Here is an 18694-nt window from a genome sequence, read left to right as displayed (position 1 = left end):
TCAGCTCCCCCTGGGCCCGGCCCGCCGTCCAGCGTGACACCCACTGTAATTGGGCGGCAAGGAAATACGCTTCGAATGAGGGGGCCGCTAACCCACCTTGGTCAAGGGGTAATTGCAGTTTTGCCAGGGCGATACGCCGGCGACCATTGCCCAGATGAGGGTCCCAAGCAGGGTGTCTAGCTCACGGAATAGGGATCGCGGGGGAACCACCGGGAGATTGGAGAAGAGATATAACAGGCGCGGGACTAGGATAATTTTTGCGACAGCTATCTTCCCAGTGACAGCCAGGTGGAGATCTTTCCAGAAGTGGATCGAGGATCGAATGCCACCCATCAGTTTGCGGTAATTCCCCTCATAGATATATTGCGGCGTATGATATAGTCTAACGCCTAGGTAGTGAACCGCTTGGGGACTCCACGAGATATCAACATCCCCTATTCGTATTGGACAGTGGGGCACGACCTGTGTCAGGGAATAGACAGTGGATTTGGGCCAGTTTACCCTGAGGCCCGTCACCTCCGCAAAATCGTGCAGGATGCGCGATATAGGAGTCAAGTCGGCCGTAATATCCCGGACATAGATAAGTACATCGTCAGCGTATAATGATACTGAGTGGGTAGAATCACCTATTGGGATGTCCCCCTCCTCGCCAGCCACACGCAGCAGGGTCGCCAGCGGCTCCATCGCCATTGCGAAGAGCAAGGGGGAGAGTGGGCACCCTTGCCTGGTGCCACGGCGGATTGGGAAGGAGTCCGAGATGAGGGGGCCTATACGTGCTCTGGAGCTGGGTGCGGAGTAGCTGAGCCGAGTGAAGGCTTGCAGTTTGGGCCCTATGCCCATGCGTTGTAGGACCCGAAACAGGTAGGCTCATGAGAGAGTGTTGAAAGCTTTTTCGAGGTCCAGCACCAGACACGCTGCCCGGGGAACCGCTCTCGTATCTGGTCCTGCACGTGGAACAGCCGCCGGATGTTATAAGAGGTGGGCCTACCTGGCACAAATCCGCTCTGATCCGGGTGGATTAGCTGCGGGAGGATCGTGTTGTACCTGTCTGCCAGGACCTTCCTGTAAATTTTATAATCTGCCGGCAGTAGGGCTATGGGTCGGTAGGAGCCCAGCTGATGCGGGTCTCTATCTGGTTTGAGAAGGGATACTATAACGGATTCGCGCATGGATTGAGGTAGGGTCCCCGTGCCTAAAGCTGCCTGGAATTGTGACTCTAGTTGAGGGACTAGCTGGGACGCAAAGGCGTGGTTAAATTCTAGTGGGAAGCCATCTAAACCGGGAGCCCTGTGGGTGGCTAGCGCCTTCATTGCATGCCGAATCTCGGTCGCCTTGATAGGGCAGTCGAGTTCTTGGTGTGTGTCATGATCTATGCGGGGGAGCCTGATACGATCCAGGAACTCGGCGAGGACTTTATCCGGTACCGGGGGGTGGGGGCTGGTATACAAGAGCGTGTAATGCTCTTGAAAGCCCTTGAGTATCTGGTCCTGCGAATATACCAGGGTGTCCTGTGCGTTACGAATGGCCGTGATGGTCGGGAGGCTCGAATCCTGTTTAACGAGCCAAGCTAATAGCGTGCCCACTCGATCGCCTTCTTTGTGGACCCGAGCGGCATACGCCGCGAAATTATACTGGCGCATACTTGCCAGTGCTTCTGCGTAGGCAGTCTCGGCGCTAGCTATCTCGGCCGGTGTGGCTTAGCTGGATTAGTCTCCTTAGTAAGTTCGGCCAGCTTCTGTTCTGCCCGCTGGATATCCCTCTCTAGAACCCGCCGGACTCCCGCAATGTGGCGAATGCAATTACCACGCATTACGACCTTGAAAGCATTCCATTCCAGCGCTCGTGTACTGGCCGTGCCTGTATTCTCCTGGAAATAATGGCGAATGTGATCCACCAAGGTTTGTTTAAAAACCGGGTCGTCAAGGCTATCCCTAGGGAGGCGCCAAGTAGGGACAGGAGGATGCGGCGAGCACCATTGAATCGTTATCGTGTGGGCGTCATGGTCTGATATGTTTCTACCTAAGTAATCAGCGTCTGAGACGGTAGGGAGGATGGTGGGGGAGCAGAGGAAACAGTCCAGACGCACTCTAAATCATGCGGTCTGGAGTGGAACGAATAAAGTTTGGCAGTTGGGTTCCGAGTTCGCCAAGCATCCGCCAGGGACCAATGCGCACCCACTTTGTGAACCGTTTTGCCTGCACTACAATGGGGGATGTTGGAAGGGGCGGGTGGGACCTGTCTAATGCTATGTCTTGCACACAGTTGTAATCGCCCCCCAGGATCCATGGTGCCTGTGTGTATGTGCTTAAGGGGGTGGACAGCGTGTCCCAGAATTTGTTTTGTTCAGTGTTCGGCCCATACATGCTGCCCAGTAGTACTGTCTGACCGTCTAACCGACCTAGTAGTAGGGCGTATCGACACTCCGGGTCTATTGTATGAGATAGTTCCTGAAAGGGGACCCCTGCGCATATGGTTCCCCGCCATCGCCTGCGTAATTTCGCCACCTCCCCCACTGTGAGGTGTGTCTCCTGCAGGAGTGCAATTTGTGCTTGGTGACGCTTGATGTATGCGTATATGGAGTATCTGTTGCGCGCAGTATGCATACCGCGCACATTCAGTGTAAGAATTGTGGTTTTACCGGTGTGTGCCATCAGTGTGTGTATCTAGCGCATGTCGCAGGACGGGTCAGCAGGTTCCCCCGAGGGTGCCCGGTCCTAGTCCGTTTACCCCGCTCCTGCGTCTCTAGCGCGTCAGTGCAGCAGTTCAGCGGCTTGTGGGTTGGGACATAGTGCAGAAGGTGCGCGTGGAAGGGGAAGGGAGAACTGGGGTGAGGCGAACGTAACTTGCCCCAACGCGGGTGACCTATCGCCAAGTGCGATACGTCCAAACTGACTCCCGAATGACACGAGAGTATCAACCTATTATTTAAGGGGGGTCGGCCTGCGTCTGCTGGGGGCTCGACGTGTGGGCTATGCGCGCTATCTATGGCTAGCTTCTGGTCAATCAAACCGCACCTAGGGGTGAGGGTGCCGAGGCAGGGGGGGGACGCTTACAGCGCGGGGCCGGCAATTATACGGGGCGGAGAGCATCTCCCCATACTGTGAATGTACAACATGCTATGAGGAACCAGTCATAACAGGTCGTCCGCTGTTCGCGGGGTGACCGAGGGCAAAGCCACCGAGTCCACTCCAGATTGTGTCGCCTCACTGTCCTCCTCCTCCTCTGACGTGAAGACATGAGGGGCGCGTTCTAAGTCTGTTGCCGGGGAGGCCGGACAAAGGCCCGCCGCTGCTTTTAAGGCCTGGCGTCGCTCCTGAACTATCTGTTCCAAGTCCGGGGACCCCAAAGTGTGCGGTGGCAACGCAGGGGTACCAGGGCGATGTCGTCTCCGCGAGCGCTGCCTCCTGGGGCCCCCGGCGTTCACGCGTTGCTCCTGGGGGCGCCCAGTCCGTCGGCCCACAGTGCAGTTCTGGTCCACCCAGTCGTGCGCCTCTTCAGGTGTTGTAAAGAAGTGGGTAACGCTATCGTGGATGATTTTCGGGCTGGCCGGGAATAGGAGAGAGTACTGTATTTTTTCTTCCCTCAGGCGCCATTTCACCTCTAGAAAGGACGCCCTTTGGCGTTGGACCACCTGTGAGTAGTCCGGAAAAATCATGATGGTTTTGTTCTCGACTCGGAGCGGGCCTGACTGTCGGGCCGCCCGGAGCACCGCATCTCGGTCTCTGAAGTGGAGGAATTTGGCCAGCATATCAACGTGATCTATGATGCCTCACCATCTCCTTTGTTGTAATTCAGTTTGGCCTGCTTCCTCTTTTAAATGCACTGCTAAACCCTGTGACAGTTTATTGACTATGTAACTGAATGCAAAGGGCCTGATATAGAGTTCTGCGAACAGGTTATACCATCACAAATCCTGGTGGATATCATGTCCACCATATCAGAAGAGCATTATATCCAATAGCACTTGTAGTACGTTGATCGGGATATCCACCATGTTTATGTAAAGGGCTTCCAAATCCCACAATATTAGGTTAGTGCAGTAGAAAACCACTACATAAACAAAAAAGTGTAAGTTCTGGCTGCTAATTTCACTTTCTACACCAAATATGTCTGGCTGAATACTTCACGTTCTTAAATGACTTCCAATAACTTTTTTAGAATATGCCTTGAGGACGCCGAATCCTTCATCTTCTACATTACTATTATTGAAAACTGAATTATTTCATTCTTTTGAATGATTTTTTACCTCTCATCATTAAAAAGGATTTTTTCGAAGTTTGGTATAGAATGGCTTCTCACGTGAGCTAAATCTCATGATGGACGCCATCATGGTTAAACCTAAGTTGACCTTTGCCCTGCAACACTTTTTTCCACTTTGTGATTGACCATGAAACCAAAAAAGATGACATCCTCGTCTCTTTCCTATACAACAGCGAGTGCAGAGTAAAAAAACGTAGCATACCTGTGCAATTAAATATAAATTGAAAAAGAGAATAAAAATACATTTCAATATAAAGAAAATATAAAAAGGATATTAAAGGTGCCACTGGAAGTGCACATTTACACAAAAATACGCATTCTCCCTTTTTTGAAATAAACATGCACAAGAGAGGTAAAAGGAAGGAACAAAGACTATGCACCGAATGCAATCTCCATAGCCTTCACTTTTGACTCGGTGCTCTGTTCATTCACCCTAGTATCTATGCCAATCCAACAACCACCAACAATCCTGTTTGAAGCCACCATTCTTGGATGAAGAGGCTCTTACCCTGTAAAAGGCGATCCCTGTTCCCAGCCAGGTGAGGCATGTTGGAGAGGTCTTACATGCGTGCAGGTATGTGTCCTTGGCCTTTTTGTACTGGAAAGAAAAAATATATGAATAGAAGTAAATAGAAATAGGCTTTGTCTTGGAACAAAGGCAAGATAAATAAGCAAATAAGATCATTGGGCTTTCTTTTGGAACAAAATATACAGTATTAGCAGACTCATCCGTTTTTCAAGACAGTCAGAATGAAGCTTGAGAAGGAAATTTTAACTTACCTGTGATACCAATAGTTCTCCTCCAGAGGAAACCCATTATATTCATGAGCATTAAATGGATTAAATGGCAATTTGCGGGGTCCAGGAACCTACAGTTTGCTTCTGAAAAAATAATGCCCCTCCCACCCCCTTGTCCTGGGGGTCATTTTATGTTTCTGTTCATGACCTCCAGATTTTAAATGACAGTGACAGACAGAAACAAAGGACATGGCACTGTCTGCTCTAAATAGGATGCACAGTCTAATGTCCTTTTTCTGTTGGTCCCTACTCCTTCAGGCCATCGGAGTAGGTTTTCTAATGGCAGAGCCAGCGTGGGCACTGCAGTTGGAAAACTCATGGTCCACTTGACTTGCGATAGAGTTGACAGATATGGAATTTGGTGGACAGGTACTCCACCACATTTGTTACGAAGTTCCCTGTCTGCAAACTCTAAATCAGGCCCTTAGTTTCTCCTTTTACTTGCCAATAAAATAGAGAATGGTTATACTGTCTGTAATAAAAAAATATCTCTGCATCAGTCTGACTGCTCTCAACTCCAGTGAGTCCTTATGTGAAAGAGGACGATTGTCACGAGTACTCAAAGAACCCTTCAACAAGACATCTGCAGTTAAGTGGAAGATTTTGACTCTGCAAGTCCTGCTCCGTGAATGAGTTGTCCTCCGAAACCACCATGAGAGCACCTGTCTCAAGGGTGGGTAAATACTTATTGGATAATCTCCATGAGTTTAGATCTTCTGCCATTGAAGTTCCAATTGCTCTTAGAGTGGGCGCATTGGCAAGCAACATTGAGGCCCTAGTGGAATACATGATGATATCATGCCTTAGAGAACTTTGACTGGTGGGCAGTGATTTTGTTTTTTAATGAATGTATCGAGCCAAGGCAATACCTTTCTTTTTAAGTCTTCCTAATAAAACACTACTAAGGGGTCAGTGCATATGTGTGCTCCCAGAAGAACGTAGATCTTTCAGGCAACTGATTGGATTTTGCCACTTTCTGCATCAGCCAGGGGAGAGTCACCAGTCTTAATATTGTTTTGTTCACCCTTGCCTTGTGGGTGCCTTGATGGGGCACTCATGTCCATGATGACATAGATGGGCTACCACTGGAGCAGGCGTTTTATGAAGGTTTGTGTTGCTGACTTATGGTCAAATGGCAGAGCTTTGAACAGTGCTGTCTGTTGACCATAAATCTCAGGCAAGTCAAATATAAATTGGTATGTGGAAGTATGGACTGAAGGATGTCTAACAAAGTAACTATTCCTAACCCCTTTTTTAAATGAAATTATTTAGAGCCCTTAAGTCCAGAATAGGAGGCCATTCTCCTGATATTTCCGTGATGAGGAAAAACCTGGAATAAAATCCTTGACTTCTTTAAACGTTCAGTACATGCTCCACTGCATGTTTCCGGAGGACTTAACAATCTCTTCCTGAAGGCCTCAAGTGCAAGTGACTCTCTTTCCTTGGAAGTCAAGGAAGCAGTCTCAAGATGAACTTAACTGAATGTCCATACCAGATAATGTTCATCACCCAGCAGTCTGAAGTGATGTTGCGCCAGTAAGGAAGAAATGCCTGGATTTCTCCCCCTGCCGGCTTGAATGGGTAAGCCAAACATTCAAGTTTGTCAGGTTTGGTCTTGGCCCGTTATCTCTTCTATGTATGTTTGTGTATTGTTGGTCTGTTTCATATTGAGACTAGGATTAACTTTTCTGGTAGTAGCCTTGTTTCTGTGGCTGAAAGTTGGAGGACTGTTGGTAACCCCATCTTTGACTGTAGTACCATCTTCTGGGAGGATAAGATTGACGTTTCTGAAGAATGCCCAGTTAGCAGTTGTTGCCTGTGCTTGTTTTTAATGGACTGTAGAACATTATTCACATGTTTTCCAATAAGGTGTTTCCCATCTAAGGGCATGTTGTACGCTCTACAATGCACCTCTACTCTGAAATATGTGTCATGGAGACATACAAAGTGCCTCAAGGCAGCCCTACTGACATCACGAGAAAGGCGATGTTTGATATACCCACTGAGATATCGATAAAGGGTGCAGATGTGATTAGTTCTTCCTTCAGGAAAGCTTTTGCCTGTGTGTGTGTTATATGACAATGGCTCTAGAAGATGTGACATTTCACTCCAAAGTTGCCTGTTGTAGCATGAAAAAATAGCATAGCTGAGGCATTTACAATCTTTGTTGGAGTAACTGTGAAAACACTGACATATTTTTCCATTGTGTCGAGAATGCAGTCTTCCCTCTCTTAAAGTGCAGTACAAGGAGTTGTAAGGTTAATGTAATCGAGCTGTGCTACAGCAGAAATTACAGCCAGGTTTGATCTGGTGTAAAAAACAAGCAGGAACGTTGTAATGGCTTGTATTCCTTTTCAGTGGTTTCCACCAATGTGGATATGGTGAACAAGAATCTGAATGACCTCATGGCCTTGTCTTTAGAGTGAAAAACTGATTCTGATTGGAATTGGGATGTTACAGTTTTGAAATGCACAATCTATGAGGCTATGCTATTTAACACTCATACCGTGAAGAGCCTGTGCTCAGGGATCTTAATCTGCACCTTCAGAAGGTATATAAGCATTTCATTCAGGAATTTGGTTTTCTGGAAGGGCCACATCTTGTGATTCCTCACATTGGTCATCATTGATGTCATCCCTTAGTCCATGACTTTCATTAACATCTAAATCTGGCATATCTAAAACATTGGCTGAGGGAGCTCATATGATGGCCGAGGAAGGAAAGATCAAGAGCGACTGATTGAGGAGGTTCTGGAGAAATCTCCAGAGCTTGAGTAGTAGGAGGCTGAGAAACCATTGACTGTGGCTGAGGAGGCAGAACTTGAATGGAATTGTTGGTTAAGGCGAATACTGCTGAGAGTATGATCGAGGTAGAGGCAGTCTAGCAGAGAAATCTTGCTTCACATGAATAATGAATCTAAAAAAATCTGTGGGCACCTGTACTGTTGGTGGTATATACAAAGCCCGCTGATACCTGAAACTTTGATTGTCCTCATGTAGACACGGAAGATGGTATTATTTGCCCTTCTCAAAATCGTTATGGATGAAATGAATGTCTAGATCCTGATGACTTCTAACTATGGATTTATCCTGATCGCTCAACTTGTCATCTGAGTAAAGTTGCATTTCCTCATGTGCATCTGTACTTAGTACAAGCATTGTACTCTGAGCCGTCTTTGGTGTCATTTTCATGCTCGTCAACGAAGTTACCCTCATTGGAACTGTAGTCAACAATGTTATTGGTGCTTGTGTTGTTTACAGTATCGTTGTCAATGTCCCCATCATCGATGGAGTCCCATGAGGTGGTTGTGTCTTCGGAGGAATCGTTGGCAAAGAGTGTGCCACTGACAGAGATGTCAAAGTCGATTGAGCTGGCAACAGTATCTTGCATATCAACGGAGGAGCAGATTACATTTTCTTCCTTAACGATGGAACCTGCCTCACCTTACTAGTTGATGGTGTGACTAAAAACAATGTTGTTGATGAAAAAGGTTTGTGTGCGTTCTATGGAGTGAGGGAGGCTGCTCAGTCATTAGTTTTGCTCATTTTTGGTGTAAGAAAAAGGTTTGTTACCTGCACCAGAAGTGTGGCTCTCACCGACAGCACCAGAGGGTGTCAGCCCACCTGAAGTGAAAGACTTGACTGGATCCTTTAAGGTGAGGAGATAATTTTTTCACTTTTTGGCCTTAGCTGCAGACTCTAGGGAAGCACTTTTGACAGACTTGTCACCAGGAAACTAAGATTGTAGAGCCATGTGGCGCTGACCTTCTCTGTCTTGAAATGACCTGGAGCTGAAGGTTATACATAGATAAGGTTGAATATCTGAGCAATTGGGCCTCTGGTAGAGAGTGGAGCTTTTTATCTTTCAACTAGATAGGCTAAAGTACAGGTTATAAAACAAAATGAGGTGGATAGACTACATGTAGGCTATAGCTGCTTCAATGTTATTTGTTTATATATGGTCACCTCTATGTTAGCATTTGTTACTGAGGATTTCCAGCCTGATCCCCGGAAATATTTCAAGCAAGTAAATCTATGAAGGATCCAGTGCTGGTAAACAAAGATTACTATCATTACAAGTCTTTGGGAGGATTTTAATAAACAACTCATCATACTTTGAAGAACCCCGTGAAACATCTCTAACCAGATTACCACTTACTGTTGAGAAAAACTAAATTACAATTTTGCAGAAATTCAGCAGTTTTAGGTGTTTTCAAACTGTTCAAGGTGACTATGGCTAACTCAATGTCAGGGACTCTGTTTAGTTACTCTGTGTCTGCTCTGAGTGCCTCCTTTAACAGGGGAAGCATCACCACATGCAGGTAATCTTTACCCTCCTCTCGTTTACTGTTCCCTGAAATGCTGTTAATATTTAATTGATCAACATTGGTGTTACGATTACCTTGTGTCTGGTGTTATAGGTTTAATACCTTTCCATCCCCAATAGCCACATCATTGTTCCGCTGGATTAATTCCCTTCTTCTTGATATTGTCTGATTAGGTATTGTCACCGATATATTAATAAGTGAAAAACTGCCATTGGTGAGGTCTCATAGTGCTTTTATCTTATTCTATGTAATGCTCAGTGGCTGGAAGGTGCATGAGTGGAAGGAGGTCTGTAGAGAAGAGTTTCACGTTGTGCATGTAGGCCAGCAATATGTTATGAATGTGTCATAGGAAACATGATGACATGAAGAAGTTGCTGGTATCCACAACTTTCCTTCTCCTGCAGAGGATAAGTAGAGCTGCTTGTCCTTTTACATCTATATAGCAGTTTCAGGCTCCACATGCCCCTTCCCTACTTCCTGGTGTTACCCACTAAACATTGCATAACAGGTTTATTATGCCAAAGAAGGTATTTCATCTCTTTCCTCCTTCTTCACTGATTTTACATGTGAAGGGAAAGACTACCTAAATCTGACAGGGAATACCATAAATAAACAAAGTTCTTTGCAATCTATGTCTGCACAAAGTGCCAAGAGACTGAGTAATTAATTAATGACCTGCTGATTAATTGGTGCATGCATGGAGGTAATCCTACATGGGAAGAATTAGGAGTCATCTAGAGCTGTGCTCTAGACAATTTTTGATGCAAACCTGTTTCTGAGACTTGGTGTGCAGATATCAATGAAAGTGTAGCTACTCAAGAGCTCACGCGTTAATGCATACATAAGCAAGTCCTCTGAAGTCATGTTCTAACTAGTGAGTAGCTATTCAGTGCAGATGCATAGGGGTAAAATGAGATGGATGCAATGATGAAAGGATGCAGCAGGCAATACCTTCCAGATCAGAAGATCTCCATTCAGGAATATAGTGTGGCAAAGGTACTGCTTTAGGAGGGCAAGAGGGAATCTTAGAAGAAAAAGTGCAGAAAGCTGCTGTTCCTTGCCAACACCAGAAAGCAATGCTTTTCAATAGCCCTCTATAATGAGGGGTGGTTTTAAACTCTTTGGATGAGGCCTCGTAAGAGGTTCCGGGACTATTTAAAGGAGTTCCATAGTTTTGCGGTTTGTACTGTAAACGAAGAGCTCTGGATGCATGACTTATATAACTGGGGGCTCTCAATCTGAAGTTGGGGCTTTCTGTGAAGGCCATGCTAGTTGCAACAGAACTTCTGTGAAAGAAATATTTTTCTAACTCCATAAAGAGGGAGAAATGCTATGCAGAGAGCCTTTAAGGAGAACATACTATGCCACCTACAGCCAGAGGCAGACTTGCAAAGCCAAAAAAAGATAGTCCCAAGGATGGAGATGAAGAAAGAGTCCTGTGCGGGCATTGAGGCCTTTGACGGTTGTTTGGCGGCCCTCTCTTCCACCCCTAACTATTTTCTCTACTGATGAGGGAAGTTATCCCGAAACCCGAGCCATGTCTCGGGCGATATTCTAAAACCCGGGACATGTATCGGGTCTAGAGATCATCAGTCTAACAAGTACTTACTTGCACCCACTGGGGTGAACCACTCAAGAACTCCATGTACCAGATTCCCCAGGGGCGACCCGGAGGAGGGGCTAGCGGAGTGCGGTCCATTGCAATTGTTTCTAAAAATTGGCTCCCTCGAGCTTTGAGCTGACGAGCTCCTGGACGACGCACCTGCGTGCCTGTGCGGGCATTGAGGCCTTTGACGGTTGTTTGGCGGCCCTCTCTTCCACCCCTAACTATTTTCTCTACTGATGAGGGAAGTTATCCCGAAACCCGAGCCATGTCTCGGGCGATATTCTAAAACCCGGGACATGTATCGCGTCTAGAGATCATCAGTCTAACAAGTACTTACTTGCACCCACTGGGGTGAACCACTCAAGAACTCCATGTACCAGATTCCCCAGGGGCGACCCGGAGGAGGGGCTAGCGGAGTGCGGTCCATTGCAATTGTTTCTAAAAATTGGCTCCCTCGAGCTTTGAGCTGACGAGCTCCTGGACGACGCACCTGCGTGCCTGTGCGGGCATTGAGGCCTTTGACGGTTGTTTGGCGGCCCTCTCTTCCACCCCTAACTATTTTCTCTACTGATGAGGGAAGTTATCCCGAAACCCGAGCCATGTCTCGGGCGATATTCTAAAACCCGGGACATGTATCGGGTCTAGAGATCATCAGTCTAACAAGTACTTACTTGCACCCACTGGGGTGAACCACTCAAGAACTCCATGTACCAGATTCCCCAGGGGCGACCCGGAGGAGGGGCTAGCGGAGTGCGGTCCATTGCAATTGTTTCTAAAAATTGGCTCCCTCGAGCTTTGAGCTGACGAGCTCCTGGACGACGCACCTGCGTGCCTGTGCGGGCATTGAGGCCTTTGACGGTTGTTTGGCGGCCCTCTCTTCCACCCCTAACTATTTTCTCTACTGATGAGGGAAGTTATCCCGAAACCCGAGCCATGTCTCGGGCGATATTCTAAAACCCGGGACATGTATCGGGTCTAGAGATCATCAGTCTAACAAGTACTTACTTGCACCCACTGGGGTGAACCACTCAAGAACTCCATGTACCAGATTCCCCAGGGGCGACCCGGAGGAGGGCTAGCGGAGTGCGGTCCATTGCAATTATTTCATGAAGAAAGAGTCCACAGTAAAGTAGTGAAATCTCTAAAATCTGTGTAGAAAATGTAGCTTTGCATTAGCATATAGGACATTGTCTAAGTCCAGATGAAAGTGTGTACAAATGCTATATTAGTTTGTACCTGATGCACAAATCCAAGGAAAAGGATTCAATGTCAGAGTAATATGAGCCAATGGAAGAAAAAATTGACTACAGTGTAGACCTGTGGCTTATAGGTGGGGTTAGAGTCTAAGATGACTATGAGCTTCCTTGTACATTAAGAATTGGCAATTGGAGGACCTAACTCAGTAAGCTAATGGAGTGCTATTTGGAAATTTGAACCAGATTCGCATGATTGAACTGAACTCTTTTTGGTATATAACTTTATATTTAAACAAGTCATCCAGTCTTTGAATGTGAGGAGGCAAGGTTCAAGCATGCGTGTGTTTGAGACCGGTCTCTGTTCCAGTTTCAAGATGATTGGTGTGCTACCAGCATATCTGTAGAAGGTGGGGCCAAAGGACTGGCTGAGAATTGGGCTGAGATAGATCTTAAATCGATGGGGAGAAGTATATGAGCCATGGTAAATCCCAGAAATACAGGGGTTCAGAAGTAAAATTATTTGGACTCAGTTTAAAGATAAAGAGGAACTCTAACCCAGTACCTATTCTGTATGCCCGGTTCATCAAGGCAAAGGAAAGTCGGACAATGCAAGTGCAAAGAATAAGTCTAGCATAATAATAATGATGATACTTTAATTAGTTAATTAATTACTACACGTATATGCGCACTACCATTAGGTTTATCAAAAAGCACTGATAACAGGTGTTCTTATTACCCAAGATAACAGCACTCATTTCAACCTTAGAAGCATGAGAGGCTTCGTGGGCCTGCTGAGATTCAAACCTGGGGACTTTCAGGTCACACACAGATCTCTACAATGGATGTATTAGTCCATGGAGATACCTTAACGGATGAGAGTAGTATCCACAATTTTACGATCATGCCAGTTGGCGACTGAGGTCTTTGGGGAGGATTACAGTTTTGAAAGATACAGAGTATTGGTTCTGAGGATGAGGTTGAAGACATAATTTCCTTAAGTACAGCCAGTGGTGAGGGGTCTGTGAGCATCTAGATTTTCAGAAGGAAACAATAAGATCATGAAACTATAAATGAAGAGCAGGGAAATCTCTGTCCAGGAGGGCCAGCATTGAAGCAGAGGCTTGAAGATTAGGTTTCAGTGTGAACTTCTTAGTTTCAAGCTAAAGTACAAAACCTGAGCTTTATTTTCAAGTGCCTGGTCAGGGCATCACTGAGCTGCTAGAAAGTTGAGCTTTGTATTTTAGAAAGGATTCGATCTGCTTAAGAAGGATTTGCTTAAGAAGCAGACGAGAGATGGCCTAAGTAGCAACACCTTTTACTTTGCTGCACAATTGTTCTATGTGTTCTAAGGTGTTCCTCATGGTGCTGAGAGGACAAAGGATTTGATGCATTACTCCTTTTCTGCTTCAAGTGTCAGTCTGCACTTTTTAGGGAGACAAACTTGTTTGAAAAATAATTGCAGGATCTGGAGTAAGAAGCAGGATGTTCCTTAAGAGGGGCTAGAGTGGTGATGCCCCAGAGACACGTATGTCAAAACTAGAAATGGATATCAGAGAAGCATCATACTAGGGTGGAGACACTTGGGCTTCTTTCAAGACTGGAGTAGTCAGCTCCTCCTGGCCAAGTCAGTGGATTTTACAGTGTCCAACACAGGAAGTGGAAAGCAACGGTTCCACAGTGTCTGCCCAAACTTGTCATAGAAACATGGCAGAATGAGGGGACCCTCAAAGGATACTGAAAGAGTCTACCCTGATGATTCAAGTAAGCAATATGAAACACTGGTGTGTGTAGATGGACATTACAGTGGATTCCACAAGAGAATCAAGGGGGTCAGAATGTGACTGGTATTACACTTCTTTTCTACTTAGATAGGTGTTTTAGAATATGCAGGTAATGATTGACCTGCTTAGCATCTTATACTGGCTGCTTCACTCAGTGTAGATGCACCCTGCCTCATACCAGGCTTATGCAGCTCTGAGTGTACCCTAGCCTCACCTCTTTATTCCCTGAGCCTCTGATGCTATTCGAAGACTGGACTCCACTTAGATTACTGTCTTCTGCTTCACCAAACGAGGCGCTACAAATATCCCTGTCGGTCCCAAGTCAAGCTTTCACCACCATCTACACCTCTAGTTGAGTTGTGGTTCTAAGGCCCGGTATCACAATTAGAGGGCCATGCAGAGGCATGCCTTTTACCTAAGTTCAGGATGGGGGCTTTTTAGGACAAGCAACAGGGAGTTTATGTCTCTGTAACATGCAAGGCCTTTAAGGCAGGCCAATGCTGTATCAGTTGCAAAAGAAACAGTTGATGGACGGAATGCTGGACAATGCAAGCATTCGCCCCCAGTCACAAGGATCTGGGTTAAATCCATCATTCTTTTGCTCACTACACCACCCCAGTTTGGATCCAGCCATATGCAAATCAGTCTTGACCCTGTTCCTTGTGGGAACAGTCCAGCCCGAACTGCCAATCCAGGTGGTCCCTGGACTGGAAACAAGCATCCTGGGATCGGTTTCAGGGCATCACCCTTCATCAGCCAGGCTAGCTTGAATGCAGTGGTGTAGTGAGCACGGGACCCACGTCAGGCACACCCTTCCCACTTAGGGCGACAAACGCACTGTTTGCGTAGGACTTTTCACCCTAACTTTTCACCCTGTCGGCCTGGACTGTTCCCATGAGGCACAGGGTCAAGACTGATTTGCATATTTCTGGGTCTAAACTGGGGTGGCATGGTGAGCAAAAGAACAATGGATTTAACCCAGATCTCTTGACTGGGGGTGAATGTATGATTTATTCAGCATTCCGTCCATCATTTGTTTGCGTAGCACTTTTCACCCTAAGTGGGATGGGTATGCCCAGACATGGGTTCCTTGCTCACGGTGCCACTGAATTCAAGCTAGCCTGGCTGATGAAGGGTAATACCCAGAAACCGGTCCCAGGATGTTTGATTCCGATCCAGGGAGGACCTGGCTTGGCAGTTCGGTCTGGACTGTTCCCATGAGGCACAGGGTCAAGACTGATTTGCATATGGCTGGGTCTAAACTGGGGTGGCATGGTGAGCAAAAGAACAATGGATTTAACCCAGATCTCTTGACTGGGGGTGAATGTATGATTTATTCAGCATGCCGTCCATCATTTGTTTGCGTAGCACTTTTCACCCTAAGTGGGATGGGTATGCCCAGACATGGGTCCCTTGCTCACTGTGCCACTGGATTCAAGCTAGCCTGGCTGATGAAGGGTAATACCCAGAAACCGGTCCCAGGATGCATGATTCCGATCCATGGAGGACCTGGCTTGGCAGTTCAGTCTGGACTGTTCCCATGAGGCACAGGGTCAAGACTGATTTGCATATGGCTGGGTCTAAACTGGGCTGTCATGGGGAGCAAAAGAACGATGGATTTAACCCAGATCTCTTGACTGGGGGTGAATGTATGATTTATTCAGCATTCCGTCCATCATTTGTTTGCGTAGCACTTTTCACCCCATGTGGTATGGGTATGCCCAGACGTGGGTCCCTTGCTCACTGTGCCGCTGGATTCAAGCTAGCCTGACTGATGAAGGGTAATACCCAGAAACCGGTCCCAGGATGCTTGTTTCCGATCCACGGAGGACCTGGCTTGGCAGTTCGGTCTGGACTGTTCCCATGAGGCACAGGGCCAAGACTGATTTGCATATGGATGGGTCTAAACTGGGCTGGCATGGTGAGCATAAGAAAGATGGATTTAACCCAGAGCTCTTGACTGGGGGTGAATGTATGATTTATTAACCCCTTGAGTGCCCCGCCCTTTCCCCGCCCTGTGCCGGCCCTTTCATTAGCGGGCGGGGTTCATGACGAGATAGTCTCGTCATGGGCACAGCGCAACCGCGGCCCATGACGAGACCATCTCGTCATGGGCACTCAAGAGGTTAAGCATTGTGTCCATCACTTTTTGCATAGCACAGTTATGTATATAAGAGCATACCAGCCGATTTGTTGCAGTGGAGATGTACTTATCACAGTCATCTTCTCAGAAGGCCACACATTTTACACTCCTTATGGAAAAGCCTGTTATTTACATATGCCCACTGGCTTTTCATTATATCTGCACTTGTTTTTTATTGCATGGCTTTAGAGGTTTATCTAGGATTATCAGTCGTATAACCCAAAATGATAGACCCACCCCAAACCTTAGGGTAGGGCCACCCTACAGAATCTGTTGCGGGGACCTTGGACTCCCACATGTCACAGATGTTCATTGTCCTGAGGCTGAATAGGACCCCCCTAAAAAGTGCCCCCACTGCACTACAGGAGCTGCAGGGGCCTGTGTTGTGCACCCTCGCACAGCTCTAAATTTCACTGAATGCCCAGCATGCCAAAAGCCACAACCCCTGGTCTGTATTGAAAATAAATAACTAATAAAACACCCAAAATAGAAGTTTTTGATTTCTTCAGTGCAGTACATAATAGATGGCACTTTTACCAATTTAAAAGGCCCTCATTTACTCGACTTCCTATTGATAAAAGGCTGAGTCACCCTCTCAGACTAAGGGCAGGAATGGAAGAGGAATGTTTCTCACCCTCGGCACAGTGCTATTTGCTGCCAGCTCCCTTGACAATAGGGGAATACCTGTTTCTTTTGGCAATCATACAACACTCCTGATATCCACCAAGGTGATTGTCTAGAATAGCTTTCAATAACACTGTAAAGCTGGCAGTTACACATATCACAGCTGGTAATACTTAATTTATTGCTATATCGTAGAAATTGTGTGTGCACATTACAGGTTATCTGCCTTTCTGTTTGGTAGATAAGAGCCATTATTGCATTCAAATATTGTGGTATCTTGACTTATTGCTACACATCCTCTCCTTGGTAACTAGTTCCCTGCTGCTGAAAGTGTGAGTGTGATGTCATTGAATGTTTATGTATGCTTTGAGATCAGTTGGAGAGAGTGGGCTGAGCAGCAGGAAGCTGCTCCAGGTGGGGCTATGCAATTTCCATCCTATCCACCTGTAATCTGGACATATCCTTAATAATAACTCTTCCTCTTATTTTCTACATTACCTGCTACGTGCCTTCCTGCCTACGAGTGTCTTTCTTCGATTATTACACTGGCGATGAGGATAGGATCCGGACCCACCCATGTGTGTGCAGAAGGGGGTGTATGTAGGTTAGCACCCCGGAGATTAGTTCCCCAAGTTCATAGTGTTTTATTGCTTTGATTACAATTTGTCTCTGGTTGTAGGACTGCTTGACCATTTATTATTTTTTTTCCTTCGTCCTTTTATTTGACGAACTTTTAGATTGAATGTTTAGTTCCACCTTATGTCCTCTTGTTATGGATAATGTTCATTTCCGTCATTCCCGTTTTGTTTTTCCAATTATTTCCTTTAGGGGGGAGATGTGTGGTAACTTGACTTGTTGCCATGCATCCTCTCCTTGGTAACTAGTTCACTGCTGCACAGAGTGTGAGTGTGATGTCATAGAATGTTTATGTATGCTTTAAGAGATCATTTGGAGAGAGTGGAATGAGCAGCAGGAGGCTGCTCCTGGAGGGGCTATGCAGTTACCAAAATTATCTACCTATAACCTGGACTTATCCTTCACAATAAATCTTCCTCTGATTTTATACATTACCGGCTACTTGACTTCCTGCTTATGAGTGTCTATCTTCGATAATTACAATATAATAATTATAATAATGTTAGAAACAACAACCATAACAATAACCTTGTTTTACTACAGTGCATATCTGACATTTCCACGTTCTATTATTTATTTAATGGTACCCAGTTCACACCCTACCAGCCCCCAGAAGGATGGAAAGCTGAGTCTGACTTACTAGGATTGAAATTTGTGAAGTCGGATGACTGCTCATGTCAGTGGCAGTGTGAACTCACTGAGTCATCCTACAGTGTCAACAGTTACTATTCCAAGGATGCACTGCAGTGTGACAATACTGTTAGTGTGCAGTGTAGCGAGGTGGGTAGGTGCCCCAGAGAAGCAGTGCTGTGTTGTGGGTCGGTACCACTAGGATACATCACAGCGAATGGGATAATGCCCATGGAATCAGGGCAGTATGATATTGTTCCAAGGAAGCAGTGCAGTGTAGTGGACTGGTGTCCTGTGCCTACACTGCAATGTTCCTCAACAGTGCAGTGCACTATTCTGCAGTGCCCAAAAATGGTTTACTCTGTGTAGTTTGCTATCAAAATATATAAATGTATATTCAGTGGATTGACAACTAGAAAATGTCTCTAGGATACATATAGTGTGGTGGATTAGTGTCTGTTGAGGCTGTTGAGGGGAACATATTACTATTCATTAGATAAAGTACATTGTGGCAGGTTATTGTCCCCAAGGTACAATGTGTGGGTCAGTCCCTAGGATGCAGTAAATATTTGTGTGTCAGCATCTCTAGCATGTAATTTTGTGGGTTACTTATCATAGTATTATATTCTGCAGGTTCTTCAATTTTCGAAAGTCATGTGTCTCCTTCTCAAACTATATTGGCTTCCTATTCAT

At 46.1% G+C, this 18694-nt stretch overlaps 1 protein-coding gene across 2 annotated transcripts in view; it reads right to left on the bottom strand.

Moving 5' to 3' along the window:
- The window catches only part of CFAP70 (cilia and flagella associated protein 70), a 960887-nt gene that overhangs the window by 131449 nt on the left and 810744 nt on the right, over window positions 1-18694 (bottom strand). For both annotated transcript variants that reach the window (XM_085628140.1, XM_085628139.1), the window contains exon 24: window positions 4769-4858. In XM_085628140.1, coding sequence (XP_085484266.1) covers window positions 4769-4858 — 90 coding nt within the window. The remainder of the gene's footprint in view (window positions 1-4768; window positions 4859-18694) is intronic.

Source organism: Triturus cristatus, chromosome 10, assembly GCF_964204655.1.
Source record: "Triturus cristatus chromosome 10, aTriCri1.1, whole genome shotgun sequence".
NCBI lineage: Eukaryota > Metazoa > Chordata > Amphibia > Caudata > Salamandridae > Triturus > Triturus cristatus.
The sequence above is the reverse complement of the archived record's forward strand: the minus strand, read 5'-3'. Positions and strand labels throughout refer to the sequence as shown.